This window comes from Nansenia antarctica (assembly GCF_963989245.1).
Source record: "Nansenia antarctica genome assembly, chromosome: 1".
NCBI classification, from domain to species: domain Eukaryota; kingdom Metazoa; phylum Chordata; class Actinopteri; order Argentiniformes; family Microstomatidae; genus Nansenia; species Nansenia antarctica.
In genome coordinates this window covers 220,674-247,500 of record NC_137674.1, presented here as the reverse complement: position 1 = coordinate 247,500, position 26,827 = coordinate 220,674, and the positions used below count along the sequence as shown (strand labels likewise).

The 26,827-nt window shown below is 48.1% G+C and overlaps 1 protein-coding gene across 1 annotated transcript in view; it reads right to left on the bottom strand.

Moving 5' to 3' along the window:
• Positions 1–23,780, bottom strand: part of lyst (lysosomal trafficking regulator) — an 82,101-nt gene extending 58,321 nt beyond the window's left edge. Inside the window, exons 1-10 of the mRNA XM_080550410.1 lie at positions 23,579–23,780; positions 18,248–18,338; positions 13,283–15,419; positions 10,761–11,693; positions 10,168–10,282; positions 9,667–9,828; positions 5,790–5,952; positions 2,935–3,161; positions 2,478–2,544; positions 2,135–2,244 (exon numbers count right to left, since the gene is read on the bottom strand). Coding sequence (XP_080406536.1) covers positions 2,135–2,244; positions 2,478–2,544; positions 2,935–3,161; positions 5,790–5,952; positions 9,667–9,828; positions 10,168–10,282; positions 10,761–11,693; positions 13,283–15,419; positions 18,248–18,338; positions 23,579–23,773 — 4,200 coding nt within the window. The 5' untranslated portion in view covers positions 23,774–23,780. The remainder of the gene's footprint in view (positions 1–2,134; positions 2,245–2,477; positions 2,545–2,934; positions 3,162–5,789; positions 5,953–9,666; positions 9,829–10,167; positions 10,283–10,760; positions 11,694–13,282; positions 15,420–18,247; positions 18,339–23,578) is intronic.
• Between the last annotated feature and the right edge of the window lie 3,047 nt (positions 23,781–26,827).

Genomic DNA, 26,827 nt, shown 5'->3' with positions numbered 1-26,827 from the left:
TCGTGCGGTCAGGTAGTTACAAATAAACCCGCGTCGCCCGAGGGGAAAGACTGTTTAGTTCTGGGAAACAACCCCATCCCCCCTGTCCCCCGTCCACCCTGTCCCCCGTCCACCCTGTCCCCCGTCCACCCTGTCCCCCGTCCACCGCGTCGCCCGAGGGGAAAGACTGTTTAGTTCTGGGAATTAACAATAGTTGGTTTGAGGCAGCTGCCAGCCCTGTGGTAATAAGGTGGTTTCATTGCACACACACACACACAGAGACACACAGAGACACACACACACACACACACACACACACACAGACACACGTGGACACACACAACAGCCCTGTGGTAATAAGGTGGTTTCATTGCGTTCATTCAGCCCTGTGGTAATAAGGTGGTTTCATTGCGTTCATTCCAAGCACGTCGGTGCTAATTGTATAGGAGCGTATTAACGTTAGTGTGTGTTAACACGTCCTGACAGGCTGGGCAGATCCAGAATAGGCGGTTGAGGGTTGAGATGAGGCCTGAGCATCAAACCCAGATTTGCAACATCGGTTTCCCAGCATAGAGCCTTACATTTACAATTTACATTTTTGGCATTTAGCAGACGCCTCATTCCAAAGCGACTCAGGTCGTGTTCTCACATGATGTCATAGAGAGGGCTCTGATGTCACAGGTCGTGTTCTCACATGATGTCATAGAGAGGGCTCTGATGTCACAGGTCGTGTTCTCACATGAAGGTCCGAATCGAGACCCGGAGCAAGTGGATGAGTTCACAACATTGTTGCATAAATTATTTCTCTGGTTTGCGTTCTCACACCCACACACACACACACACACACACACACACACACACACACACACACACACAGGTTCACAGCGTTCTCACAGCCCTTCATGTAAACCAAGTAACATACGCAATCGAAGCAACAGACGTGGTAGTTGATTGGTCAGAAAAATTGAATTGCCCGTTTGTCCCTCTCTTATCCAGATCAACACGCGTGCCCTATGGACTGCGTCAGGCAGCGTTCTCACCAAAAGCGAAGCGAAGCAAAGTGACGGATGCGTCGTTTCTAACCGGAGCGAAACCACCCTTTTCAAGCGGAGCATCCGTGGCTTGTTTGCTCCGGGAGTTACTTCGAGTGCGTGTTCTCACACACACACACACAGACACACACACACACACACACACACACACACACACACACACACACACACACACACACACTCACACTCACACTCACACTCACACTCACACTCACACACACCCACACACACACACTCACACACACCCACACCCACACCCACACCCACACACACACACACACACACACACACAGACACACACACACAGACACACACACACACACACACACACACACACACACACACACACACACACACACAGGTTCACAGCGTTCTCACAGCTCCAAGCGACGCAGAGCAAAGCCAACTTTATCCTAAACTCCGTTTCAAGTGAAGCAAATGTTCTAGTGAGAACACACCCTTACAATCAATACATTTGACTAAGCAAGTGAATCATCAGTTCACCAGTTGCAGCAGGAAGCCTTGATCTGGTTCAGATCCATCTGAAATGTGTGTGGACAGAACAGGCCTTTCTAGATCTGGTTCAGATCCATCTGAAATGTGTGTGGACAGAACAGGCCTTTCTGATCTGGTTCAGATCCATCTGAAATGTGTGTGGACAGAACAGGCCTTTCTAGATCTGGTTCAGATCCATCTGAAATGTGTGTGGACAGAACAGGCCTTTCTAGATCTGGTTCAGATCCATCTGAAATGTGTGTGGACAGAACACGCCTTTCTAAATGTGTGTGGACAGAACAGGCCTTTCTAGGAAGCAGTTTATATGGTGTAGGGGTATGGGCTTCGGTCATTGAAATAAGCATTCATTCATTTTCAATGATGTTTTTAATACATTTAATTTATTTATTTAGTAATAGTCACCAACTCAACTTGTGTGTGTTCTTTTACAATCTACTGTCAATAAAAAAGCTTTGGAATTGGAATTGGGAGTTTCAGAACACTGGATGAATGGAATTGGGAGTTTCAGAACACTGGATGAATGGAATTGGGAGTTTCAGAACACTGGATGAATGGGACTGCAGATGAATGTTCCGGTGGTTACTTACAGTAGGGGGGCTTTTCTCCAGAAAGAGTCGAATCAATAGGGCCAGCTCCTCTGCTGTGATCCTCTGGCTCACCATGGCAACCAGCAGCTCCACCAGCACAGTCTGGCAGTCTGCGTGGACCAATCAATGAAAGGCACACACACACACTCACTCACTTGTGCACGCGAGTACACAGCACACAAAAAAACACATCATTTTCCCTTGTCAGAAGGGTGCCCGCCCTGTCAACTAACCACGCCCACCAGCAGCAAAGAGCGCATGGCTAACAAACAGGGTTATGTGATACATCACACATGTATCCTATGACAGAATGATGCTATAGTCGAGAACATAAAAGACCAACCTTCATAGCAGGCTTCTGATTGGCTGAGGATGTTCTGAAAGCCAACCAGGATGGTTTTAACTCCGCCCTGCGAGAGGTAGAGGAGTGAATGGTAAATCCACTGACTTACACAGCGCCTTATTCCAAAGAGCTTTACAACGGCCTCTCATTCACCCACATTCACACACACATTAGCACACCAATGGCGGCAAGCTACCATGCAAGGCGCCGGCCCCGCTCATTGGGAGCAATTTGGGGTTCAGTGTCTTGCCCAAGGACAATTCGACATGTGGCTAGCCGGGGCTCGAACCGACGATCTGCCAACCTTGCGATCGTTAGAAGCCGGCTATACCTCCTGTCCCACAGCCGCCCCAGGAGTGGTAGTATTAGTGTTGGTGGATGGGTAGGGCGATGGGGTAGTAGGGGGTAGGGTAGGGTGGGGGCTGACAATGGGGTAGTAGGGAGGGTGGAGCCTAACCTGGTCGTAGAGCAAGGCTCCGTTGCGGGGGTTGAGGCGGACGGCTCCCAGCAGGCTGTGGAACACGTGGCTCAACACCTCCAGGTCTGGGGAGCCATTCGCTAGCAGCTGCAGCTGCATGGTGCAGATCTCTGGGAACAGCAGCAGGCCCCGGGCCCCGGGACCCTCCGCCACCGCCCCGAACCCACACCCCTCGCCCAGCTCCGCCACGGACTCCACCTTCACTCCTGTAGAGAGAAACCACAGACACACAGACACACAGACACACCGGGGGGGTTAAGATCTAAGAGAGAAAACACACTCGCCAACAGCGTCAACAGCGCCAACAGCGTCGCCAGACAGCGTCCGAACGTTCGGTTTCACAGCCCTAACAGACACACCAGGGACAAGGTCAAGATCTCTAACAGAGAAAACAAACACACACGGTGGTATGACAGATACAGTAACACAGCATCATAGCATCATGCTAAAACACTCACGCCAGCCCCACAACCCTGTATCATACACACCCGTGTGCATCTGCGATCGCACTCTACCGTAGAGTCAGACAGACACTGTTCAAGGACACAACCACGCTGTAAATAAACCTGAAACTAACAGCCAGACGGACGTCCTTGTTCGTAAGGTCTCCCTGCTCCGCCGGCATCCCCTCTCCTCCAGCTCTGTCTGGCTCCAGGCTCTGAGCTCTCGGCTCATAAAGATGAATCAGTCCCTGCTGTCTCAGGGCAGCAGCAGGGGAGACCCCTCATGATTTACAGGGGAGAAGCCCAGGGGACACACTCACAGATTCTGGGCTCTTTTTAAACCAGGCCTTTGCTTGCTCCCAGTATGTTGCCTAATGTTGCCTTTGCTTGCTCCCTCCCAATATATTTGCCCTAAAGTCTCTCCCTAATAATAGACAAACTGGTGGTTTTCTGCCCTCTTTTCTGGGAAAGTAAAAATCTAATTTGAATTCTGGAAAAATGTAAAAAAAATCTAATTTACTGCTTACAGTCAGAGAACATTATCATCAAGATGTATCAACACAAACTGAAATATTAACTCCAAAGCTATGGCCATGTTGTATCCAATTTACAGTAGCCTATCAGATACTAATTGGTCTTCTTGCTTGCATCTGATAGGTTACTGTAAATTGGATAAAACTCAGGCCATAGCTTCTGAGTTAATATTTCAGTTTGTGTTGATAGAAGAAAAAATTAGTAAGAAAACATTTGAGCATCTGGCTTGGCTGTCTCTCTCGCTGAGCTTGTGACCAATAATCCCATGTTTGTTTTTTAGGTCACAGAGCGAACGAGCAGCAGCAAATAGCGGGAAGGAACATGTGGTCTGGGCGTTTGTTAGTAGAATACTACAGTACGTGAGTCACAAGACTGTGCTCATGAGGGTACGGCCTGCAGAGGCCTTGCATCATGCTAAGAGGAACACAATGGCGGTATTATAACAGGAAGGAAAGTGAGGTTTCACATGTGCATGAGAGCAGTAGAAGTCAGCAGGGGGCAGTAGAGAGCAGGACTGCTTCAGTCAATCCAGGGGAGATATGAAGTGAAAGGACTGTTTTAGACTGACTCATGCCATACACTGTGGTCACAAGGGTCCATACTGGGTCAGGACAGGGTCTGCTAGTTCTCCAGGATTAACGTTTACACTGCCGATGCTACTGCTGTTCCCATTAGCCGAAGCACACGCTGTTCTAACAAACAGCCATTTTGTCCAGGATATTGAGATGATGCTTCCCCCCCAAAAATAGTATCAATATATCTCAATGTAGATTCGTCACTGCTTCTCAGGCTTTCCCAAGACTACAGTAGTCGCAGTCGCTGCTTTTAGAGGTTAAGACAACTAAACATGACCCTACTACAATCTATCAAGTTCAGATTAATTCATTGCTGTTTTTTATTACATAAACAACTGCCAAAGACTAAGGCACATGAATGAGTCGTGGTGAGGGGGAGAAAAGGGCTGCGACTAAAGGGTAAAACACTATTCAAGATAACGACGCATTACAACTACAGCAGGTTTGATGTGTACGGGTTTTGATTGATTGAAAACTTTATTAGAATGTTTGCAGAAGTAGGTACATGAAAGTACATATTACATACAAGGTCAAACTAAGAGGATAAAAACCCAAGAAAGCCACTGGCTTATTTCAATTGGGGTCCTTGATAGTAGATAGTGTGACTAATTTCTCCTCTGATAGCAGCCAATCCCTACTCTTGTTAACCCTGTAACCAGTCTGGGCTTTCTTCAATTAAAGCTGTTTTTAAAAGGTTTCTTTATTATACAGCTTTCAGTATATCTGCTCCCAGACTATGGAACACCCTAACCTGCGAGCCTGAGATTGTTCCAAAACTCTGGAAACATTTAAGCGAGACAACCTCAAAACCTCCTACTTATTCAATCTCGCCTTTTAAATGTCCATCTTAGTTGTTGCTTTGTCTTCTTTGCTCTTTGTGAAGCGCATTGGGTCACATTTGGGGAGAAATGCGCTATACAAATAACATATGATTTGATTTGATTTGATGCTATTCTGGATGTGAGACTATGTACTATGTAACCAGGAGTTGTTTCTTTATTCTAAATCTCTTAAATACCGTTTGTGAACTTGTGACTCGTGAAACAGGAGCTTGAGATGTACAGAACACACACACCATACACACACACACACACACACACACACACACACACACACACACATAGTGCCCAACTGAACTAACTTCCACAGCATCCTGTGATGATGACGCATCCAGTTCCCAAGGCGTGACAGAGCCAGTTAACGTATGCGTGTGTGTGTGTGTGTGTGTGTGTGTGTGTGTGTGTGTGTGTCTCTCTCTGTGTGTGTGTGAGTGTTGACGTACCTTCTTGGTGCTTGGCCATGTCCTCAGGGTTGCTCTCGCTGTCCGCGTCGTAGCCCTCCTCCTCCCCCGGGGGGCGAACCACGCCGCAGCCGCCCTGCACCTCGTCCACCTCCTCAGACAGGTCCCCGGCTGGGGCCGCGCTCTCCACTCCCACGGGCAGCTTCTGACATGGTCACACGGAGAGAGAGGAAGAGAGGGAGAATGATGTTGTTGTTGCTCCTCCTCTACAAACATCAGAAGTCCTGAGAGACATCCAGTTCAAACTTCAAACCACACTGGCTACTGGTTTTACCAGTGGTCATCTAAGTAGTATCGATTCAAAATACCATAAAAAACTAAACACCAAAGCCCTTTAGCTTAGGCTAATACAGGCTAGAGCTATCCTTTACAAACATGTATGTTGTATGTTGTAGTATCGATTCAAAATCCCATGTAACACTACTAGCACCAAAGCCTTTCGCTAGGCTAATACCAGGCTAGAACTATCTAACTTGTCTGTTTCCTAGAAAGAAAGTGAACAAATAAGAAAAAAGATGTTTGTCATAAGACCTGTATCAGCTGACTAACAAGGCATTCACAAAACCTCATGTTCCCTAAGGTGTTTCGACACGCAATATGTCACTGTGCACACACACACACACACACACACACAGACACACACAGACACAGACACAGACACAGACACAGACACAGACACAGACACAGACACAGACACAGACACAGACACAGACACAGACACACACACAGAGACACAGACACAGACAGACACACACACACACACACACACACACACACACACACACACACAGACACACACAGACACACACACACACACACAGACACACACACTTAGGTGTTTACTGGTTTGAAGAACCAGACTGGACCAGTACTGAGACACACCAGATCCCTGCTGTAACGTACTGAGATACACCAGATCCCTGCTGTAACGTACTGAGATACACCAGATCCCTGCTATAACGTGCTGAGACACACCAGATCCCTGCTGTAACGTACTGAGATACACCAGATCCCTGCTGTAACGTACTGAGATACACCAGATCCCTGCTATAACGTACTGTAGACCAGATCCCTGCTATAACGTACTGTAGACCAGATCCCTGCTATAACGTGCTGAGACACACCAGATCCCTGCTATAACGTACTGAGATACACCAGATCCCTGCTATAACGTACTGAGATACACCAGATCCCTGCTATAACGTACTGTAGACCAGATCCCTGCTATAACGTCCTGTAGACCAGATCCCTGCTGTAACGTCCTGTAGACCAGATCCCTGCTATAACGTACTGTAGACCAGATCCCTGCTGTAACGTACTGAGATACACCAGATCCCTGCTATAACGTACTGAGATACACCAGATCCCTGCTGTAACGTACTGAGATACACCAGATCCCTGCTGTAACGTACTGAGATACACCAGATCCCTGCTGTAACGTCCTGTAGACCAGATCCCTGCTATAACGTACTGAGATACACCAGATCCCTGCTGTAACGTACTGTAGACCAGATCCCTGCTGTAACGTACTGAGATACACCAGATCCCTGCTGTAACGTCCTGTAGACCAGATCCCTGCTATAACGTACTGTAGACCAGATCCCTGCTGTAACGTCCTGTAGACCAGATCCCTGCTATAACGTACTGAGATACACCAGATCCCTGCTGTAACGTACTGTAGACCAGATCCCTGCTGTAACGTACTGAGATACACCAGATCCCTGCTGTAACGTCCTGTAGACCAGATCCCTGCTATAACGTACTGTAGACCAGATCCCTGCTGTAACGTCCTGTAGACCAGATCCCTGCTGTAACGTACTGTAGACCAGATCCCTGCTGTAACGTCCTGTAGACCAGATCCCTGCTGTAACGTCCTGTAGACCAGATCCCTGCTATAACGTACTGTAGACCAGATCCCTGCTGTAACGTACTGTAGACCAGATCCCTGCTGTAACGTGCTGAGACACACCAGATCCCTGCTGTAACGTCCTGTAGACCAGATCCCTGCTGTAACGTCCTGTAGACCAGATCCCTGCTGTAACGTCCTGTAGACCAGATCCCTGCTGTAACGTCCTGTAGACCAGATCCCTGCTGTAACGTACTGAGATACACCAGATCCCTGCTATAACGTACTGTAGACCAGATCCCTGCTGTAACGTACTGAGATACACCAGATCCCTGCTATAACGTCCTGTAGACCAGATCCCTGCTGTAACGTCCTGTAGACCAGATCCCTGCTGTAACGTCCTGTAGACCAGATCCCTGCTGTAACGTCCTGTAGACCAGATCCCTGCTGTAACGTCCTGTAGACCAGATCCCTGCTGTAACGTACTGTAGACCAGATCCCTGCTGTAACGTCCTGTAGACCAGATCCCTGCTGTAACGTACTGTAGCTGTGTGACTGAATCAGCCGTATGAATCCTAATCTTGGAGGTTTGCAGCACATCAACTCATGACTGTAAAAATGAATTCCTTAGACCAAAGCATGCTGTGTGTGTCTGTGTGTGTGTGTCTGTGTGTGTGTGTGTGTGTGTCTGTGTGTGTGTGTGTGTGTGTGTGTGTGTGTGTGTGTGTCTGTGTGTGTGTGTGTGTGTGTCTGTCTGTGTGTGTGTGTGTGTCTGTGTGTGTCTGTGTGTGTCTGTGTGTGTGTGTGTGTGTGTGTGTGTGTGTCTGTGTGTGTGTGTGTGTGTGTCTGTGTGTGTCTGTGTGTGTGTGTGTGTCTGTGTGTGTGTGTGCACTGAGAAAGAACATAAGCTCCACAGAACCACAATACGGATCATTGAAGCATAAATCCATTACATAAAACATCTAAATCCTCAATGTTATAACAAGCTTAATCAGACAGGCACGGTGGCTGTGGAACAAACTCAAAGACAGCTCTCAGGCTCACAGAGACACACCCAGTGCTAGGCAGCAACGCAGGAGAAGTAATGAGATAATGGCAAGTCAGATGGCTGAAGCAGAGAATAAAATGATTGACTACTTTCACATAATTTTGTCCTCCTTACTGTCGTAATGTCCTTTGCCTAGTGAACAACTTCAAGATGCCAAAAATATGTTCAAATCCATCTGACTATCTGACAATCACATAAACTAGGCCTCAGAAGTCATGCTTCACTTGTGGTCAGCCGAGCCATCTTTGTATGTAGTGTCAAAAATGCCTATGTCAAAGAGATGACTTGGGGTAGATAGTGGTTTTGGAATGTAACAAGCATTCTGATAGGCTGATGGCCTAGGCAATAATGCACAGTGAACACAGTAACACACATTACATAACCCCCCCCCCTAAAACCAGTTAGACTGAAGCATGAAACACTTGTTCACACACCTCCAGGGTCTTCATTCTACATAGTACTAGTTTAGTTTAACGCAGCCAACCCTCCACAGCACAGTGGTACCTCCCCCAGTGAGGTCTTACCTCCACATGTACAAAAGAAGAGATTTGGTGAGGCTGCATTCTCATTTTATGCACCCAGATTGTGTCTCACTGCCAGTTTACATTAGGGATGCAACCTCAGCACATATGTTCAAGTCAAGACTAAAAACCCATCTTTTTAATATCGCCTTTAAATGACTAAATCATTTAATTATGATTATATAATGATTGGAGCACTGTGAGCTGCAACATTTGCAGGAAAAGTGCTATACAAATAAAAAGTATATTTATATATTAAGTATATATTATTATTATTATTATTACTATTATAATTATCATTGCCATGATCATTATTATTCATATTATTCATATTACTATTATTATCATTATTATTAGCATTATTATAATAATTATTATCATTATTATTATTATTATTGTTGTTATTATTATGATTATTATGATTATTATGATTATTATCATTACCCTCTCTGGCTTCTCCTCTGGGGGGTTGGGGCTGGAGCCCACCTCGGCCAGGGCCACCCTCAGCAGCGAGTCAAACAGAGGCACGGCCAGGTCAGAGTTCACCACGCCGGAGCGTGAGAGCTGGTCCCTCACGTCACACAGGGTCTCCTCCACCGACTGGAGCTGCAGGGGCAAAGATGTTAGGAGGAGAGAATGTTAGTTCAGTTTTGAGTCAAAACGTTACAGGGTGATGGTTAATATTATGCAGGGTTCGACATTAACGGTTGCCCGATTGCTAGTCTGGTCTGGCGCCTGCGCCGTCCGTTGTTCTACCTGCACACCGATACACAGATCCAGGATCCAGTAGCGTCGTCGCTGTCGCGCAAACAAACCTGGCGTTTTTGTTTTACTTGCCCCGGGCAATCGGGCAACCGTTAATGTCGAACCCAGCATAACTTTTACGGTCGTGCTGATTGTACAAGACAAGAGAGTGTTGTTGTCTAGTGGAAGGGAAGTAGACACCTGAAAGGAGAGCTCAGGTTCGGTCCTCTGCAGGGCTGAGTTGGCACTGTGCAGGCAGATCGCCAGCAGGGCCTCCAGGAGACGGATACTCTGCAGTGGCCACTCCTCCTCCAGCCTGTGGATATCAGAAATGAAAACAACTATCTGACCAGACAGGACATCTCTTACCACCTAGACCTGGGACAAATCTACTAAAATCTACTGTCAATTACAGAGCCATTACAGGATGGAACTGTTTACCCCAAGCATGTTAGTAAAACAAAGCACTTTCAAGAAAACAATAAAAGAGCACTTAATACAATTAACTCTGAATGAACAATAGATGATTTATCTTGTATGCTGATCTGTTGTATTTTCATTTGTTTTCTTTGGTTTTTAATAATAATTGTATTTTAAAATTGTATTATTTTCTTTTGTTATTATGATGTATGTATGTATACGATGTTTACAATTGTCTGTATGTATATAATGTTGACAATTGTTCAAAATTATTTTTGTGTCGGACCCCAGGAAGACTAGCTAATGTCATGGCGTTACTAATGGGGATCCTAAAAAACAAACAAACAAACAAACAAACAAACAAACAAACAAACCTCCTTGCCGGGTCTTTCCCCTTGCCCTCAGCCTGCCCTCTGCTGACAGTGTCCACCACCTCCTTGCCCTCAGCCTGCCCTCTGCTGACAGTGTCCACCACCTCCTGGAAGGTTCCGTCCTTCTGCCCCAGTGAGGTAGAGCCCGGCTCAACTGGAGCCGAGGCAGGGGGGGCAGGGGAGTCTGGGCGCGACGGGCTGGCGGCCTTGCCCTTTCCCCCCCCGTCCCTCTTCTTCTTGGCCTTCCCGTCTCTGAGGTCTCTGGTCTTGGAGGTGGTGAGCTTCTGGATGACCATGGCCATGAGGCGCGAGCAGGCGTCCAGGCCGCCCAGCCTGAAGAACTGCCTCTGGAACACAGGGCTGGCCAGGTAGATCCAGCGGCACACCGACCACACGTCGGCCGCCCGCCTCACCTGCTCCTTGGAGGGCAGCGCCACGCTGTCGGGGGACAGGCAGGGCAGCCGGCCGCCCAGGGGCTCGCTGGCCGTGCTGTCGTAGCCTGACGTGTCCTCCGAGTCGTTGGCCGAGTCGCGGTCCGAGTCGGCCTCCTTGCTGACGCACAGGAAGGCCACGCACAGGAAGAGGTTGATGGTGTTGAGGTGGGTCTCCCCCCGGCTGCGGCTCCCCGGCCCCCCACTGCGGCTCCTCCTCCGTTGAGGACAGGCTTCCTTGAGGCCCTCGTAGAACTTGCTGAGGCTCTGGGGGGCGTCCCCCGTGCCCCGGGACCCCAGCTCCTCGGCCAGTCCCAGGACCACCTCCCTCTCCTGGGCCTCGGCGTTCTCCAGCTCCTGGAGCGCACCGTCCGCCTGCTGGTCCCCGACGCCCAGGATCAGCGTCTCAAAGACCTTCAGGGCCCAAGAGCGCGTCTGGTCCAGGTAGATGAGTTCTGTCACTTGGTTCAGGCCGTTACAGCTGAGGAACAGGTCCCGGATTACCCTGCGAGACAGAAAGGAATACGAGGAAAGAAATATGTTGGGAATGGAAATCAGAGTCTCACTCAACATTCGATGCAAAGGGGCAAAACAATAATTCAAATGGTTCAACTGTTGACAAGTCATAACTCGTGACACGATTCAAGCAACGCTCAAAGATTTGTAATCTAAACAATTACCCAAATGTTATTATTATATTATATATTATATTCCATGTTTACAAGTCTGCCTTTGGTGGGGGACAGGTAGAGCAAGGAGGTTACCCAGCATCTGGTGGGGTCAATGGGGACAACATTGGGACAGTTATTTCATGCAGGATTTGCGGCCAAATAGTACACATGCTTAATTTAGACAATATATTAATCTGTCCCGATACTTTTGGTGCGATTAAATAGGGGGACTATGACTACATATAGGACACATTTCTTTTCTAAATGGTGAAACCAATATGTACACAAATAAACACTAAAATAAAAGATGAGCATATATACTTTAACCTCGGTAATTGCTTGATTTAAAATCCAAAGTATAGAGCCAAAAGAATAAAACTTCACTGTCTCAATAATAACGGAGGGCAACTGTATACAGGCGGTCAGTAAACCCGCTGTCTAGCCTGAACAGCCAGGCTGTTTAATAATGCAACAGCATCAATTAGCAATGACTTGGAGAAACAGATCTGATGACAAACTATTTCAGAATGGATTGGTTTAGCAGTGAGTCGAGCGTTGAGTTCACAGGGTTATAAGAGAGAGAGATGAGAAGGACTCATCCACTGTTCCCCTCACTGTCCCACCCTCGAAACTCAAAGGCTTCGGAGACCGTGCTTTTTCACGAGCTGAAACTCACCCTGCTCTCTGGAACTCTCTCCCTCAACCACTCAGAGACTCTGGAACTCTCTCCCTCAGCCACTCAGAGACTCTGGAACTCTCTCCCTCAGCCACTCAGAGACTCTGGAACTCTCTCCCTCAGCCACTCAGAGACTCTGGAACTCTCTCCCTCAGCCACTCAGAGACTCTGGAACTTTCTCCCTCAGCCACTCAGAGACTCACCCTCACTCTCCACTTTTAAGTCCCACCTCAAGGCCTACCTCTTCTCCCATGCATACAACCTTCCCTACCCCTAACCATCTCCCCTAACCCTGACACCCCCCACCCCCCCTGGACATGCATACAGCCTCCCCTACCCCTAACCATCTCCCCTAACCCTGCCACCCCCCTCCCCCCCTGGACACGCATACAACCTCCCCTACCCCTAACCATCTCCCCTAACCCTGCCACCCCCCTCCCCCCTGGACATGCATACAACCTCCCCTACCCCTAACCATCTCCCCTAACCCTGCCACCCCCCTCCCTCCCTGCCCTGGACATTGCTGTGTTAATTGTTCCCTGTGCCTGTTTGTTAACTCTGTGTTCTATGTGCTCATGTTATCTGTTGTTGTTTCTGTGTTTTCAGTTTTTCCCATAATTGTCAGCGTCTTTGAGCCCTGGAAAAGCACTATATAAATACAATGAATTATTATTATTATTATTATTATTATTATTATTATTATTATTAGAAGAGGGGGGAAATGAAGAACAGGAAACTGGCCCTCACCTCGACTTGAGCAGGGTGGGTAACGTCTGCAGGTATACGAGCAGCACCTCCAGAGGCAGGCACTGGGTGTGGTAGCTGCAGACCTGGGTGCAGACGGTGGACACGCCCAGCTGTTGAGCGTGGTGGGCCAGCTCCACCCCTCTCTGGAGCACGGGGTTGAAGATGTGCGTGTAGAGCTGCCATTGGACAACGGCGTTGCCCCGTAGCGTCAAGTGGCAGATATGCCCGGCGATCTGCTGACTCAGCTGCCAGTCCTCGCCGAACACCAGCTCCTGGTAGGCCTCCAGAGCGTCCCACTTCCACAGCATGTCCTCCGCCCCGCCTCCGCTGGGCAGGATGCCCTGGGAGCGGTACGACTGGGAGCTGGGGGAGGCGGCGGCGGGCTCGCCCTGCTGCAGCGTCTCCTCCAGCCCCGGAAGCTGGCTGCTGTCCAGAGTGCAGATGTTGCAGGAGGCCAGCTTGGCCTTCTCCGAGGGCTGACCCCCGCCCAGCTGGTCCAGGATCAGCCGGCTCAGGACGCTCAGCACGTGTGACTGGTAGCTGCGCAGGCCGGGCGTCTTGAAGGCGTGCAGCAGCGGCCCCACCACCGAGCGGGGGTCCATGCAGCAGCAGATCCCCACCGCCTGCACCCCGGCCAGGACCTGCAGCACGGCGGGGCTGGAGGGGGACAGGCGCTGGAGCAGCCGCAAGCACTGGTGGGCGCAGGCGGCCAGGCAGCAGCAGCGCTCGGGGTAGCGCACCGCCTCTGGTCCTTGCGACCCCTCTCGGCCTTCGCCGTCCTCCTCGAAGGGGTTGCGTCGGGCCGCCTGCTTGAAGGCGGAGACGGGCAGGCCGGAGAGGTCCCGGTGGTGGTGCAGGAAGTGGGAGTACTCGCAGCGGCGGTGGCGTCGGCGGGCGCACACGGACTGGTGCAGCTGCTCCGACTTGGCCTTCTTGACGGCGCTGACAATCTTGAGGACGCCGGCGATGAGGCCGCGCAGCCTCTCGGCCGCCTCGCCCCCCACCTCCGAGTCCCGGGGCGCCCTCTGGCCCAGACCCTCCAGCCGCAGAGCCGTGGCCTCGAACAGCTCCAGGCCGCGGTGCTGCACAAACTCGTGCACCAGCTCCAGGGCCTGGCTGAAGAAGAAGGGGTTGGGGGTGGAGGCCTGGAGGCTTCCCAGCAGCACTTGCAGGACTCCTTCCAGAAGCTCGGGCAGAAGGAGAGCCCGGTGGCGGTAGCGGGAGAAGGAGAAGTCGTCCTGCACCTCCTGCAGGGTCTTCTTGGTCCGTGGAGCGAAGGGGTCCGCCTGCCTCTCCAGGCAGCTGCGGATCTTCAGGGTGGCCCGGAGGAGGTCGGTCAGGCTCCGTCGCAGGCTGTCGGGGAGGGCCTCGCTCTGGCCCACGTCCACGGACATCAGGTGCAGGATGGTGCGCAGGAGCATCCTCTGGACCAGGGCGATGGGCTCTTCGGTCCAGCCTCCCGCCAGCTCCTCCATCCCCGCGCCTCCTCCTCCTCCTCCTCCTCCTCCTCCTCCTGCCCCCGGCCCGCAGCAGTCTCCGAACTCGGTCAGGATCTCGGTGAGGGTCGGGACCACGCTGACCGCCAGGCCGGGGTTGTGGTTGATGCTCATGTCGAACTTACAGACCTTCTCAAGCAAGGAAAGCAAAACGTGGCAGAGGTCGAAGGGCGAGTTCTCCATGCGGTTGAAGATGGACATGGCGGCCGGGTCCGTCAGCGTCTCGGTGTCCAGCGGTGTTTGAGACGACCCGAAGGTCCGGGGATGGGGGTAGATGGAGCTCATGGTGTCGGGGGCAGTGGGGGCCTCGGCCGAGCGGTGGTGTTGGCAGCTCACGCGGATGGTGGAACCCTGGGACCGCCGGTTCCGCGCCGAACCGCCACCGACGACGGCGGCTGCTGCTGCTTTGTCGTCAGCGTTAGCGTCCGAGTCGGAGGTGGAGAGCTGGGACTTTCGCGCATCCCTCACGGAGTAGCGCTGAGCGGCCCTGCGCGATCTCCGCAGCTTCCAGGTACTGCCGCCGTGCGAACGCTTCCAAGAGTTCTGCGCATCTGCGCCGACCTTGTCCTGCCCCGCCCTGAGAGGGACGGCTTTCACCTCCCGACTCAGGAACACTTCCAGCAGAGACGGCAAGGTGAAATCTGTCAAAACAAACAAAATATACAAAACACCTCGATCAGCGTCGTAAAATGTTTTGATTGTGGATTGTTATAGAACCTTGCTGGCTGGTTCCCAGTGTTACCTTTTTTAAATGTATTATTATTATCAGCACCTGATTAACGACCTCAGAAACAATATGATTGGGCAGTCCAGCGAATCGATGGGTTTAATAATAAATCAATAGCAGGCTTTGAAGCCAACACAAACAAAACACCCCACGGGACTCTGACTGTTGCTGCGTCTGGAATAGCAGGTGGCTCTCTACAGAGGCGACTATACTTAGTCACACTATGTGAAAAAGGAGCACTGTGATATGGTGTTATATAGGATCTTATTGAAAATATAACATGTCAATATGAGGTCTGACGGCTATGATTGCCTCTCACATAAACTGTATCTTCGGAAAATAAAAATATGTTAATATTAAGAGTGATAGATTAAGAATTAAAAAATGTTTAGGCCTACATGACAAAGGCTAATCTGGGGGTGCTGACCCCTCCTCCTGTAGGCTAACCTGCTGTAGCACACCTGGTCTGATCATCAAGGTCTTGATGAGTAGCTAATTAGTCAAATCAGGTGTGCAAGATGAGGGTTGGAGTGAAAAGCTACATGAGGGCAGCTGTCCAGGAGGAGGGTCATCCCTGGGCACCCCTGGGCTAATCCAAGTCTGTTAGGAGCTGATACGGTGCTCATATATAGGAACTAATAAGGCAACAATGTATGAGGTCCATGTCAGAAAGGATTAGCATGTCAACACCACATTCCAGAGCCATCCTGGGGTCAATCAGCAACTGTACTGTACCCCCCCCCCCCCCCCCCCACTACTCTGTTGTGTAACAGTTTTTGTTTTTTAAAATAACAGCGGCCGTACCCATAAACAAGGTGACATCCATGCTGACAATAAGCTGGTAAACCATTTAAAATGTTGTCATCTAAAGCGACCAGGGCACATTGTCTAGACTCTACGCTGTTGATTAGCTTTCCACACTAAACACAGAACACCGGAATATTCTTAAGAATAACGAGTCATTTGAAGTGCATCACACAGGCAGTTCATAGCCCATTAGGTGCATCACACAGGCAGTTCATAGCCCATTAGGTGCATCACACAGGCAGTTCATAGCCCATTAGGTGCATCACACAGGCAGTTCATAGCCCATTAGGTGCATCACACAGGCAGTTCATAGCCCATTAGGTGCATCACACAGGCAGTTCATAGCCCATTAGGTGCATCACACAGGCAGTTCATAGCCCATTAGGTGCATCACACAGGCAGTTCATAGCCAAAGCCATAAAACAATGGGCAAACTAGTCATGCTGTATATTTCATAGCCTGCTTTATCAAAGGGCAGTTCACACATCAGATATTGAGCGATGGAAATGGAAAGTAAGAGTTCCACATCCTTTAGAGCTATGGCCATACAAATCTATTGAATAATATATTTTTCAATTAATTAAATCGACAAATTAATGAAGTTGAATCAGACCCATAAAGGACAGCGTTTATGCTGCTGTAAAATAAAATAAAAATCACTGAAACATGTAACGTCTGTAGTGCTAGTTCGTAGCAATAGGCTGAATTTAGTAACACAGGATGATAATGAACAGCAAACAAAGTCTGAGAGTCATTATATGTGACTGCAAAATGATTAGTAGCTTTATGTTGGTGTTTTTGACTAGGTTACTTTTTTTTTTTTTTTTAAAGGTGTTGTATGCGTGAAGTGTGGTTGTAATATACATCTACTCATAAGGTGTTACAGTGATGTCATAGCAGGTGTAAGGTGTGTGTTATAGAGGCAGTGTAGAGGTGTGATGGCAGCAACACAGTGTAACATATTGTCATCTAAAAGGACCAGGGGCACATTGTCTACAATGTGGATCAGGTTTCCACACTGAAGAAAAAACACCAGAATATTCTTAAGAATAATGAAGTCATTTGATAAGCAGCATCACACAGACAGTTCACAGCCCACTAGGTGTTACAGTGATGTTAGAGCAGGTCGTTAGCCTCATAGCATAATTGCCTACGTCATATTTTGGCCAAATCGAGATATATCTGCCTAACTCTACTCTCCTAACACTGCTGATTAACTGTGCGTTATTGCCTACGCCATCAGAATGCTTGTTACATTCCAAAACCCCTATCTGCCCAAGTCATCTCTTTGACATAGGCGTTTTTGACACTACATACAAAGATGGCTCGGCTGACCACAAGTGAAGCAATTACGCTATGAGGCTAACGAGGTGTAAGGTGTGTGTTATTGAGGCGGTGGAGCAGTGTAGGTGTAAATATTGTCATCTAAAGCGACCAGGGCACATTGTCTACTACGGTGTGGATTAGGTTTCCACACTGAACACAGAACACCAGAATATTCTTAAGAATAATGAAGTCATTTGATAAGCAGCATCACACAGACAGTTCACAGCCCACTAGGTGTTACAGTGATGTTAGAGCAGGTGTAAGGTATGTCTAGGTGTTACAGTGATGTTAGAGCAGGTGTAAGGTGTGTGTTATAGAGGCAGTGAGACACCTGCTGTTCCCCTTCCTCCTAAGACTCTACTGCCCCCCTTGTACTGTCTCTCCAGTGGCTATAAAAATAAAATAAAATAATAATAAACTTTTAAAACGATAAATAAACGACTGCCAGTGAGCTAGATTACGCCTCCTGCTCGAACTAGTGAATTGATGATTCACTTCCTTAGTCAAATGTATTGATTGTAAGTCGCTTTGGAATAAGTCATCTGCTAAATGACAAAAATGTAAAATGTAAAAATGCAGTGTGGAGGTGTGACGGCACCTGAGACTGACCTGGGGCTTTCTCCTCCTGGACGGGGATCTTCCAGACCAGTGGCAGCAGGGACAGCAGCAGTGTGAGCAGCTCCTCCCTGCAGGTCAGCTCCTGAGAATGGGACCGCAGACACTCTGTTACCTAGAACAGCTACCCCCCCCACCTCTCTCTGCTCACCCCCCCCCTGAAATCATATCACAGCGCCTCCCACTGGAGACTCAGAGAGAGAGTTATTTTACCTCTGGACCTCTCTCTCCCCACAGTGATTCTAACTCTCTCTCCCCACAGTGATTCTAACTCTCTCTCCCCACAGTGATTCTGGACCTCTCTCTCCCCACAGTGATTCGCCCCTTCCCCTAGGTCACTTTCAAATCAGCCCTGAAAACTCATCTGTTCACCAAGGCCTGTGGCTGCTAGTTTAGTTTTGTCGCTGTCGCTGTCTCTTTGTTTTTTTTTCTGTTGTGTCTGTCTGACTTTCTGTCTGTAAATTCTGTAAAGCGTCCTTGGGTTTGTGAAAGGCGCTATATAAAAACAAGCCATTATTATTATTATTATTATTATTATTTTACTTAGCTTTTCGTTTTACCTAAATTCACGAAGATATTAGGACAAACGCAGTGCATTCAGTGCAAAAGAAAAAAACAAAAAGAAAAGTGAAGTGACGTTAAAAAAACAAAAAAACAAAAAGGATCAAATAAAGAATGAACATATCCAGGAAAAAGAGACAACTTATGGACTTTCCCTTGTTTGATTTGATTTACCGTCAGACAACGCCAGTGCCAGTGTAGACAATGTGGCACCTGTGTGATAGCCTTTCCCCGAAATACCAGTTCCTCTGACCTCTCCTCAGTCCATTCCTCACCGGGAAGAGAGAATGCGCTCCCTCCCTCCTTCATGTGTGAATTAAAAGCAAATAAGATGGCGGGTCCGGGTCGCTGTACTGCATGAACTCAAGCTATAAAGATGCGGAACCCAAGCTATCAAGATGCGGAACCCAAGCTATCAAGATGCGGAACCCAAGCTATAAAGATGCAGAACCCAAGCTATAAAGATGCAGAACCCAAGCTATCAAGATGCGGAACCCAAGCTATAAAGATGCAGAACCCAAGCTATAAAGATGCAGAACCCAAGCTATCAAGATGCAGAACCCAAGCTATAAAGATGCAGAACCCAAGCTATAAAGATGCAGAACCCAAGCTATAAAGATGCAGAACCCAAGCTATAAAGATGCAGAACCCAAGCTATAAAGATGCAGAACCCAAGCTATAAAGATGCAGAACCCAAGCTATAAAGATGCAGAACCCAAGCTATAAAGATGCGGAACCCAAGCTATCACCTAGGCTGTGGCGCAGGAGGTAGAGCCGGCGTCTACTGATTGCAGGGTCGGCAGATTTGCAGCGGTTCGAGCCCCGGCTGGCCACATGTTGAAGTGTTCTTGGGGAAGACACTGAACCCCAAATTGCTCCCAATGAGCGCCTTGCATGGTAGCTTGCCGCCATTGGTGTGTGAATGTGTGTGTGAATGGGTGAATGAGAGGCCGTTGTAAAGAGCTTTGGAATAAGGCGCTATGTAAGTCAGTCCATTTAGATGCACAGGGCTGGCACTCACTACGACACTATGCTCTGCCATTACCACAAGCCCCCCAAAAAACACAATGGGGAGGAGGGGGGGCTCGCATGGTCTTCCCATTGAATAACAAAGTGAATGAACCCTTGCGATGCAGAGGTGCCATGTCACTGCTTACTAACAGAACATGTCGGTGAGCTAGCTACTGAATCATCACTTTCAGAGGAAGAGGAAGAGGAAGGGAGGTGTGAGAGATGGGAAGAGAAACATAGCAACTACATATCATTCCCTACTAACACACTCATCAGGGATGAGAGGGAGACATTACCACCCCCCAGTACTGCGTCTCCTGAGACACCTGCTTTTCCGCTATACTGTGCCTCCTAGACTTCTACTGTCCCCCCTGTACTGTCTCTTCAATGCCTCCCTTGTACTGTCTCTCCAGTGTCTATAAAAAAATTAAATATAATAATAATAATAATAATTTACGACGACTGCCAGTGGCCCCTGGCCTGAGCTAGATTACTTTTCCTGCTAGAACTGGTGAATAGATTATTCACTTCCTTAGTCAAATGTATTGATTGTAAGTCGCTTGATGACTGGTCCCACAGACCAGGAACACTCTCCAGGAGGAAGGTATGGATGCGTCAGAGACCACCCATAAAAGACTTCACCAGCAGAACTACAGACGCTACACTCACAGGTGTAAACCACTAGCTGGCAACAGAAACTGGATGGTCAGATCACAGTTTGCTAAAAACACAGATAAAAAGAGCCTGCTGAGATCTGGAATAAAAGGACAGATGAACATAGTTTAACATGCCAACCAGAGTGACAGTTAGAGAAAAAAACTAATCTCTGGCCCTGGCGACATCCCAGGCCCCACAGATGGTCTCTCTCCTGAAGGCCTTCATTCAGAGACCAGAGAGACGCAGCCCAGAGGCCCAGTGGACAGAATTAAAGGCAATTAAAACATTTCTGGGCCTGTAAATGTTGACAAACAGGCTTAAAATCCATGACATTGGAATGATTCATTTAATTATTCAGCTGTAGCCCAATGCCAGAAGGGTAATTCATTTCACTTTACTTCATGAAAGACTCTTTTGGCATTTCAAATGATAAAGCTCCTTGTAGGATTCTGAATTAAACAATGCTCAAGGCGACACGTGACGTTACCCTCTCTTTGGCTCATTTTATGGGAACCACAATCTGACATTAGTCATCATGCCTCACGTCTACAGTAAAGAGCTCCTAGTCACAGTGTCTACCAGATCTAGTTAGCTATCCCCGGTACCCGTTACATACTGCATGACTGACTCAGGGTTTGAGTAAAGACCTTAAGGGAGGTTTCACAGCGTTGCTAGACAGAGCACGCAGAGAGGACTTGGCATCGGTTCTGAGGATGTACGTGGTTCAGAAGTCGCTCTCTCTCCTCCCTTGTTGAGGCTCACAAGGCTGCGTAGCGTTCACGTTGTCAGCCTCTATTAGCATTCCTACCAGCATGGCACGTCAGAGCTCCCCTGTAGAGCCTAGTGGAACTCTCAAAGCACAGGAATCAATACTGGAAGTGGATCAAAAAAGGCAGGCAGGCAGGAGATGATTCACAGCCAGAAACCAATTTTAACCAATGCACTTGATTAACCCCTTACCAGTCCTGTATAATTAGCCTAAAAATGCCTATCCAATGTGCACCCAGAGTAAATTGGAAGCTGTGTACAGTGTTACACCCCTCCGGTCACATCAGTGTGGGTGGATATCTGCCTGTGTCACACTGGCGTCAGTCAGGGCCCAGTCTCAGTTAGGAGCAGGAACAATCTGCTTTTGTGGAGGAACTCCTAATTCCTAACCGTTAAGATAGTCACCTAAATAGCATGCTCGCTACTCTCCGTCACAGGCAACGCAAACAGCAACACAAGTAAAACGTTGTTCTTCAATACAGGTACGTCGTCGTCTGCAATATCCAGCATGTAGAAAGAGACCATAGAAAACATTTAATATCAATGTTTTTTCTCCTCCATGACCGAAAACAAGAATGTTTGACATTTGTGTAAAGTTGACGGTATGGAAAAGGTAACCGTGCTAAAAAGAGATGGGGATGTCCATACGTCAGGGAATAAAGCTCTGGAGATTAGAGTATTAATAAGGGTAAGAAATGTTGGTGAATGGTAAATGGACTGCACATATATAGCGCCTTTATCAAAAGAGCTTTACAGCGGCCTCTCATTCACCCATTCACACACACATTCACACACCAATGGCTGCCAAGCTACCATGCAAGGCGCCGGCCCGCTCACTGGGAGCAATTTGGGGTTCTGTGTCTTGCCCAAGGACACTTCGACATGTGGCCAGCCGGGGCTCGAACCGCCGATCTGCCAACCGTGTGATCATTAGACGGCGGCTCTACCTCCTGCGCCACAGCCGCCCCTTGTCAAATGATCATAGCTCTTGGGTGTGTGAATGTCAAAGGATGACTGTGCTGAGCGTAGTAAAGTGGATTATGAGGCTAGGTTTACACCGCAGGCAAAGTGAGTAAGATGTTTTTGTCTAATCAGATTTTTTTCCGCACTGTGTGACTGTTCACATTTTTTTCAGACAGAGGCCGCATTCTGAAAGGACGTGCTTGCGCAGTGATCATTCTGCTCTTCCTTTAAGAATGTGTTTGGTTGTCAAGGACAAATCGTGAGCTTAGAATGATAAGGTTCTATCTCCGTTTAGGGTAGTTCAGAGATATTGAGCGTCAACGTTTTTACATTCCAGTATGTTTTGTGAGATGGAACCTTTGTATTTCATTAATTACGAACTAAAAAATGTCAACATTTTAAAAATAACACCACACACAGGCATTAATAAACACCTAATGGATCAGATTATGTAAAAAACTCAAAAATGGAGATAGAACCTTATAATTCTAACGTCACGAAATTCCTGAGAGAAGAAAAAAAACTGAGCCCCAAAGATGATGGTGTTTACTGTATGTATTTGTTGATTAAACTATTATTCCATATCATGGCGGCTATAATCCACGGCTGTCGTAAGGTCTGCAGCTCACAGCAGTTCGAATCCCGGCTGGCCACATGTCGAAGTGTCCTTGAGCGAGGCACTGAACCCCTAATTGCTCCAGGGTCGCCTTCGATGGCTCTGACCCCTTCCCTAGAGTATAAGTACATTTCGTTGTACTCTGTGCAATGACAAAGCTTGAATCCCTTTCCTTTATAAGTAAAAAAAACAAGTTAGACTTGCTAAAGCCAATTAGAATTGCATGAAATCCTCTCACAGAAGGGTCAAATCTTTTATCAAACACACATTCTTTCTTTTCTCTAAACAGAAAAATACAAAATCAGCCAATATAACCCTAACCCTAACCCTAACCCTACGTGTGAGTGCCACGGTCTTACCTGGTCGATGATGGAGACAGACAGACAGACAGACAGACAGAGACAGACAGACAGACAGACAGAGTAGGTGTGAGTGCCACGGTCTTACCTGGTCGATGATGGGTTAGGGTTACCCTAACCCTAACCCTAACCCTAACCCTAACCCTACGTGTGAGTGCCACGGTCTTACCTGGTCGATGATGGAGTCAGACAGACAGACAGAGTAGGTGTGAGTGCCACGGTCTTACCTGGTCGATGATGGAGTATTAAAGCCGTGATGATTAGCGGTAGGTGTGAGTGCCACGGTCTTACACAGACACAGACACAGACACAGACACAGACACACACACACACACACACACACACACACACACACACACACACACACACACACCAGTGCCACGGTCTTACCTGGTCGATGATGGAGTCCAAGGTGCTGAGCAGCAGGAAGCCCCGCCCCCTGACCAGGTACTCTCCCAGGGCCACCATGTGACTCTCCTCCTCCTCCTCCTCCTCCCGTGACTCCGCCCTCTGGGCCACGGCGCTGCACAGCTGGTGGACGTCCGTCAGGAACTCCCTGGCCAGAGTGTTGCTGGCACCACTCATATCCACGCTGAGAGAGGGAGGGATGGAGAGAGAGAGAGAGAGAGAGTTAAGACATCAGAAATGCTTAAATACCAGACCTCAATGTCGGGGAGAATTCCTTCCCTTTTTAATTCCATCAAAAAAAAAAATACTACCAAAACTTGAGAAACCCTTGGATCACCCTGCTCTCTTGATTCTCCTACGGTCCAGCGGTGAAGCGCTCTCCTGCATTCTCTAAAATCTAAAATACCTTTCTCCTTCACTGCCTTCATTCTGGTAGTTCAGCCTTCACGGCATTGCTGTCTGATGGGCCTTGCCGGTTAAATCACATTAGCCCTGAGTCTCCTCTCTCTTGTTGCTGGAGAATGTATGTAAAAAAAGATCCATTGGGGCTGATCCGCTTGATCCAGGACTATTGCAGCTTTTAGAACCCCTGATTGCATTTAAATTACATTTTCCCATTTTTTGGCATTTAGCAGACACCTTTATCCAAAGCGACTTACAACAAATACATTTGTCTAAGTCAAGTCAATCATCTATCCATCAGTCATCGCAATTGTTTGTATTAATACTAGATAAGCTGTACAGGGGGGATGAGGAGGGGCGGCTGTGGCTCAGGAGGTAGAGCTGCCGTCTAATGATCGCAAGGTTGGCAGATCGGCGGTTCGAGCCCCGGCTGGCCACATGTCAAAGTGTCCTTGGGCAAGACACTGAACCCCAAACTGCTCCCAATGAGCGGGCTGGCGCCTTGTATGGTAGCTTACCGCCATTGGTGTGTGAATGTGTGAATGAGAGGCCGTTGTAAAACGCTTTGGATAAAGGCGCTATATAAGTGCAGTCCATTTACCATTTTACATAATGAATGAATACAGACAATAAAAAAGAAGTTACGGTGATATGTGTGTTGATATAAAGGTCAGAGTGGGGCTGTTCATGAAACGGTTTGAGACGACCTTTGCTTTGTGACATGGTGCATTATCATGCTGGACGTAGCCATGAGAAGATGGGTACATTGTGGCCATGAAGGGATGCACATGGTCACCAACAATACTCAACTAGGCTGTGGCATTCAAACAATGATGGAGTGGTATCAACAGGCCCAGTGTGCCAAGAAAACATTCCCCCCACACCATGACACCAGCTGGATGAATGAGAAGGTGTACAGGTGTTCCTAATAAAGTTCTCAGTGAGTGTATCGACTTTGAGACATCATGGCATAGTATTTTCATATTCATATATAGTACACACTTTTGATATGAACAAAAGATTATTGTTCTTTTTCAGATTCAAGATTTATCACAAAAACAAGCGTATCTTTGGGAAATGTCAACACAGCACCGAGCGTAGTCTTTTACATTTCATTCACCTCATGTCATCCTTATTTACCTTGGTGTGACCCGCAGAAACAACTTTGAAGATGATCACCACAACACGTAGCATCGTTCCGTCAACACCGAATGACACTTAATACAGTAATACGTTACGAAATTATTTATAAGGTAAAATGTAGTAGGCCCAGTGGCGGACTCAGGCTGTTTGAAGGGCAGGGGCGAAAAGGAAAAAAAGGGACCCCATCAGTGCACATGGTCAAGTTTAGACCATTGAAGGGGCACCAATAGGGCACGTCCTCTCATTTTCGCCACTCAAAAGGGCACTTAAGAGAGACGTTTTTCAACCGTGGGGGCACCAGGAGGGGCAGTCGCCCCCCCTGCCCCCCCCTTGAGTCCACCAGTGAGTAGGCCTATTTTATAACCTTAGGAAGTGCAATTTGATCAACAAAGCGTGTTTTCTCTCACTCTGGGCAGAGTGGGTGAACACCTTAAAAGCATGGTGTCTGTGACCTGCCGGCCACACCTGCCATGTTATTATCCTCATGCAGAAAACCAATAAGGGCCTAAAAAGTAAAACAGCATCTAATTAGCCTTGTCTTCAAGTGGCTCTGAACCTGGAGGAGAATAGAAAGGCCTGTCAGGTTATCTGAAGTATTATTATCACACTGACATGTGTAAATATATGCAGACTGGTTTAGTATCACCAGTAAATCAACACACGCAGACACACACTCACACACACACTCACACACTCACACACTCACACACTCACACACTCACACACTCACACACTCACACACTGACACACTCACACACTCACACACTCTCACACTCTCACACACACTCACACACTCACACACTCTCACACACACACACACACACACACACACACACACACACACACCCACACACACACACAGACACACACACACACAGACACACACACACAACCCTGGAGATAAACACACAAACCACTAAGACATTTAAAAGTTCTCCTCCCGTGCACCCAGAACCCCAGAGCATTCACACAAACCCCCCTGGCAACACCAGACAAGAACAACACTGCCTGACTTCACACATGTAAAAACACAAACACAGCTCTCCTACCTCCTATGAAACGTCCTCGGCAAAAACAAACATCATCCTTATCATCATCATCATCATCCCAGACGGCCAAACACTTCTCCTCGACCTCCATTCATCCTAGGGCCATATGATCCCGCTTGGAGCTGTGAGTTCACTGGCTGCGTCCGCATACCTCCTCGCCGCGCTAGTGACTGAATTTCCTGTTCTGCGCCGCAAATTCCATTAAATCGGAATTTCAAATGGAAGCTTTCCAGATTAGGAGTTGATCAGTGCATCACATGAAAGCATGTGATGTCACATGATGGCACTGGGCCGGGACTAGCAGCGGTATGAAATGGACAAGCCCCCCTAAGCCTTGGAGGAGACCTGAACATGTCCTACTTTCACCACTACTAGGATTCCCACAGCCATTAGCCATGTTGATGCTGCTGCTACTACTACTACTTCTACTTCTACTACTACTACTACTTCTACTGTCAGAAAAATAATAAAAAATCTAATGTTGTTACGACTATCACACTAAATGCTGCTGGAACTAATAATGATTATATTGTTATAGTGACACCAAAACAGCAACACGTTTTTACTTTTCACAATGATTTTACTGGTCGTAGTTCTACTACTGCCTACTTGCAAGCAATGTTTTTTTAGGGCATTT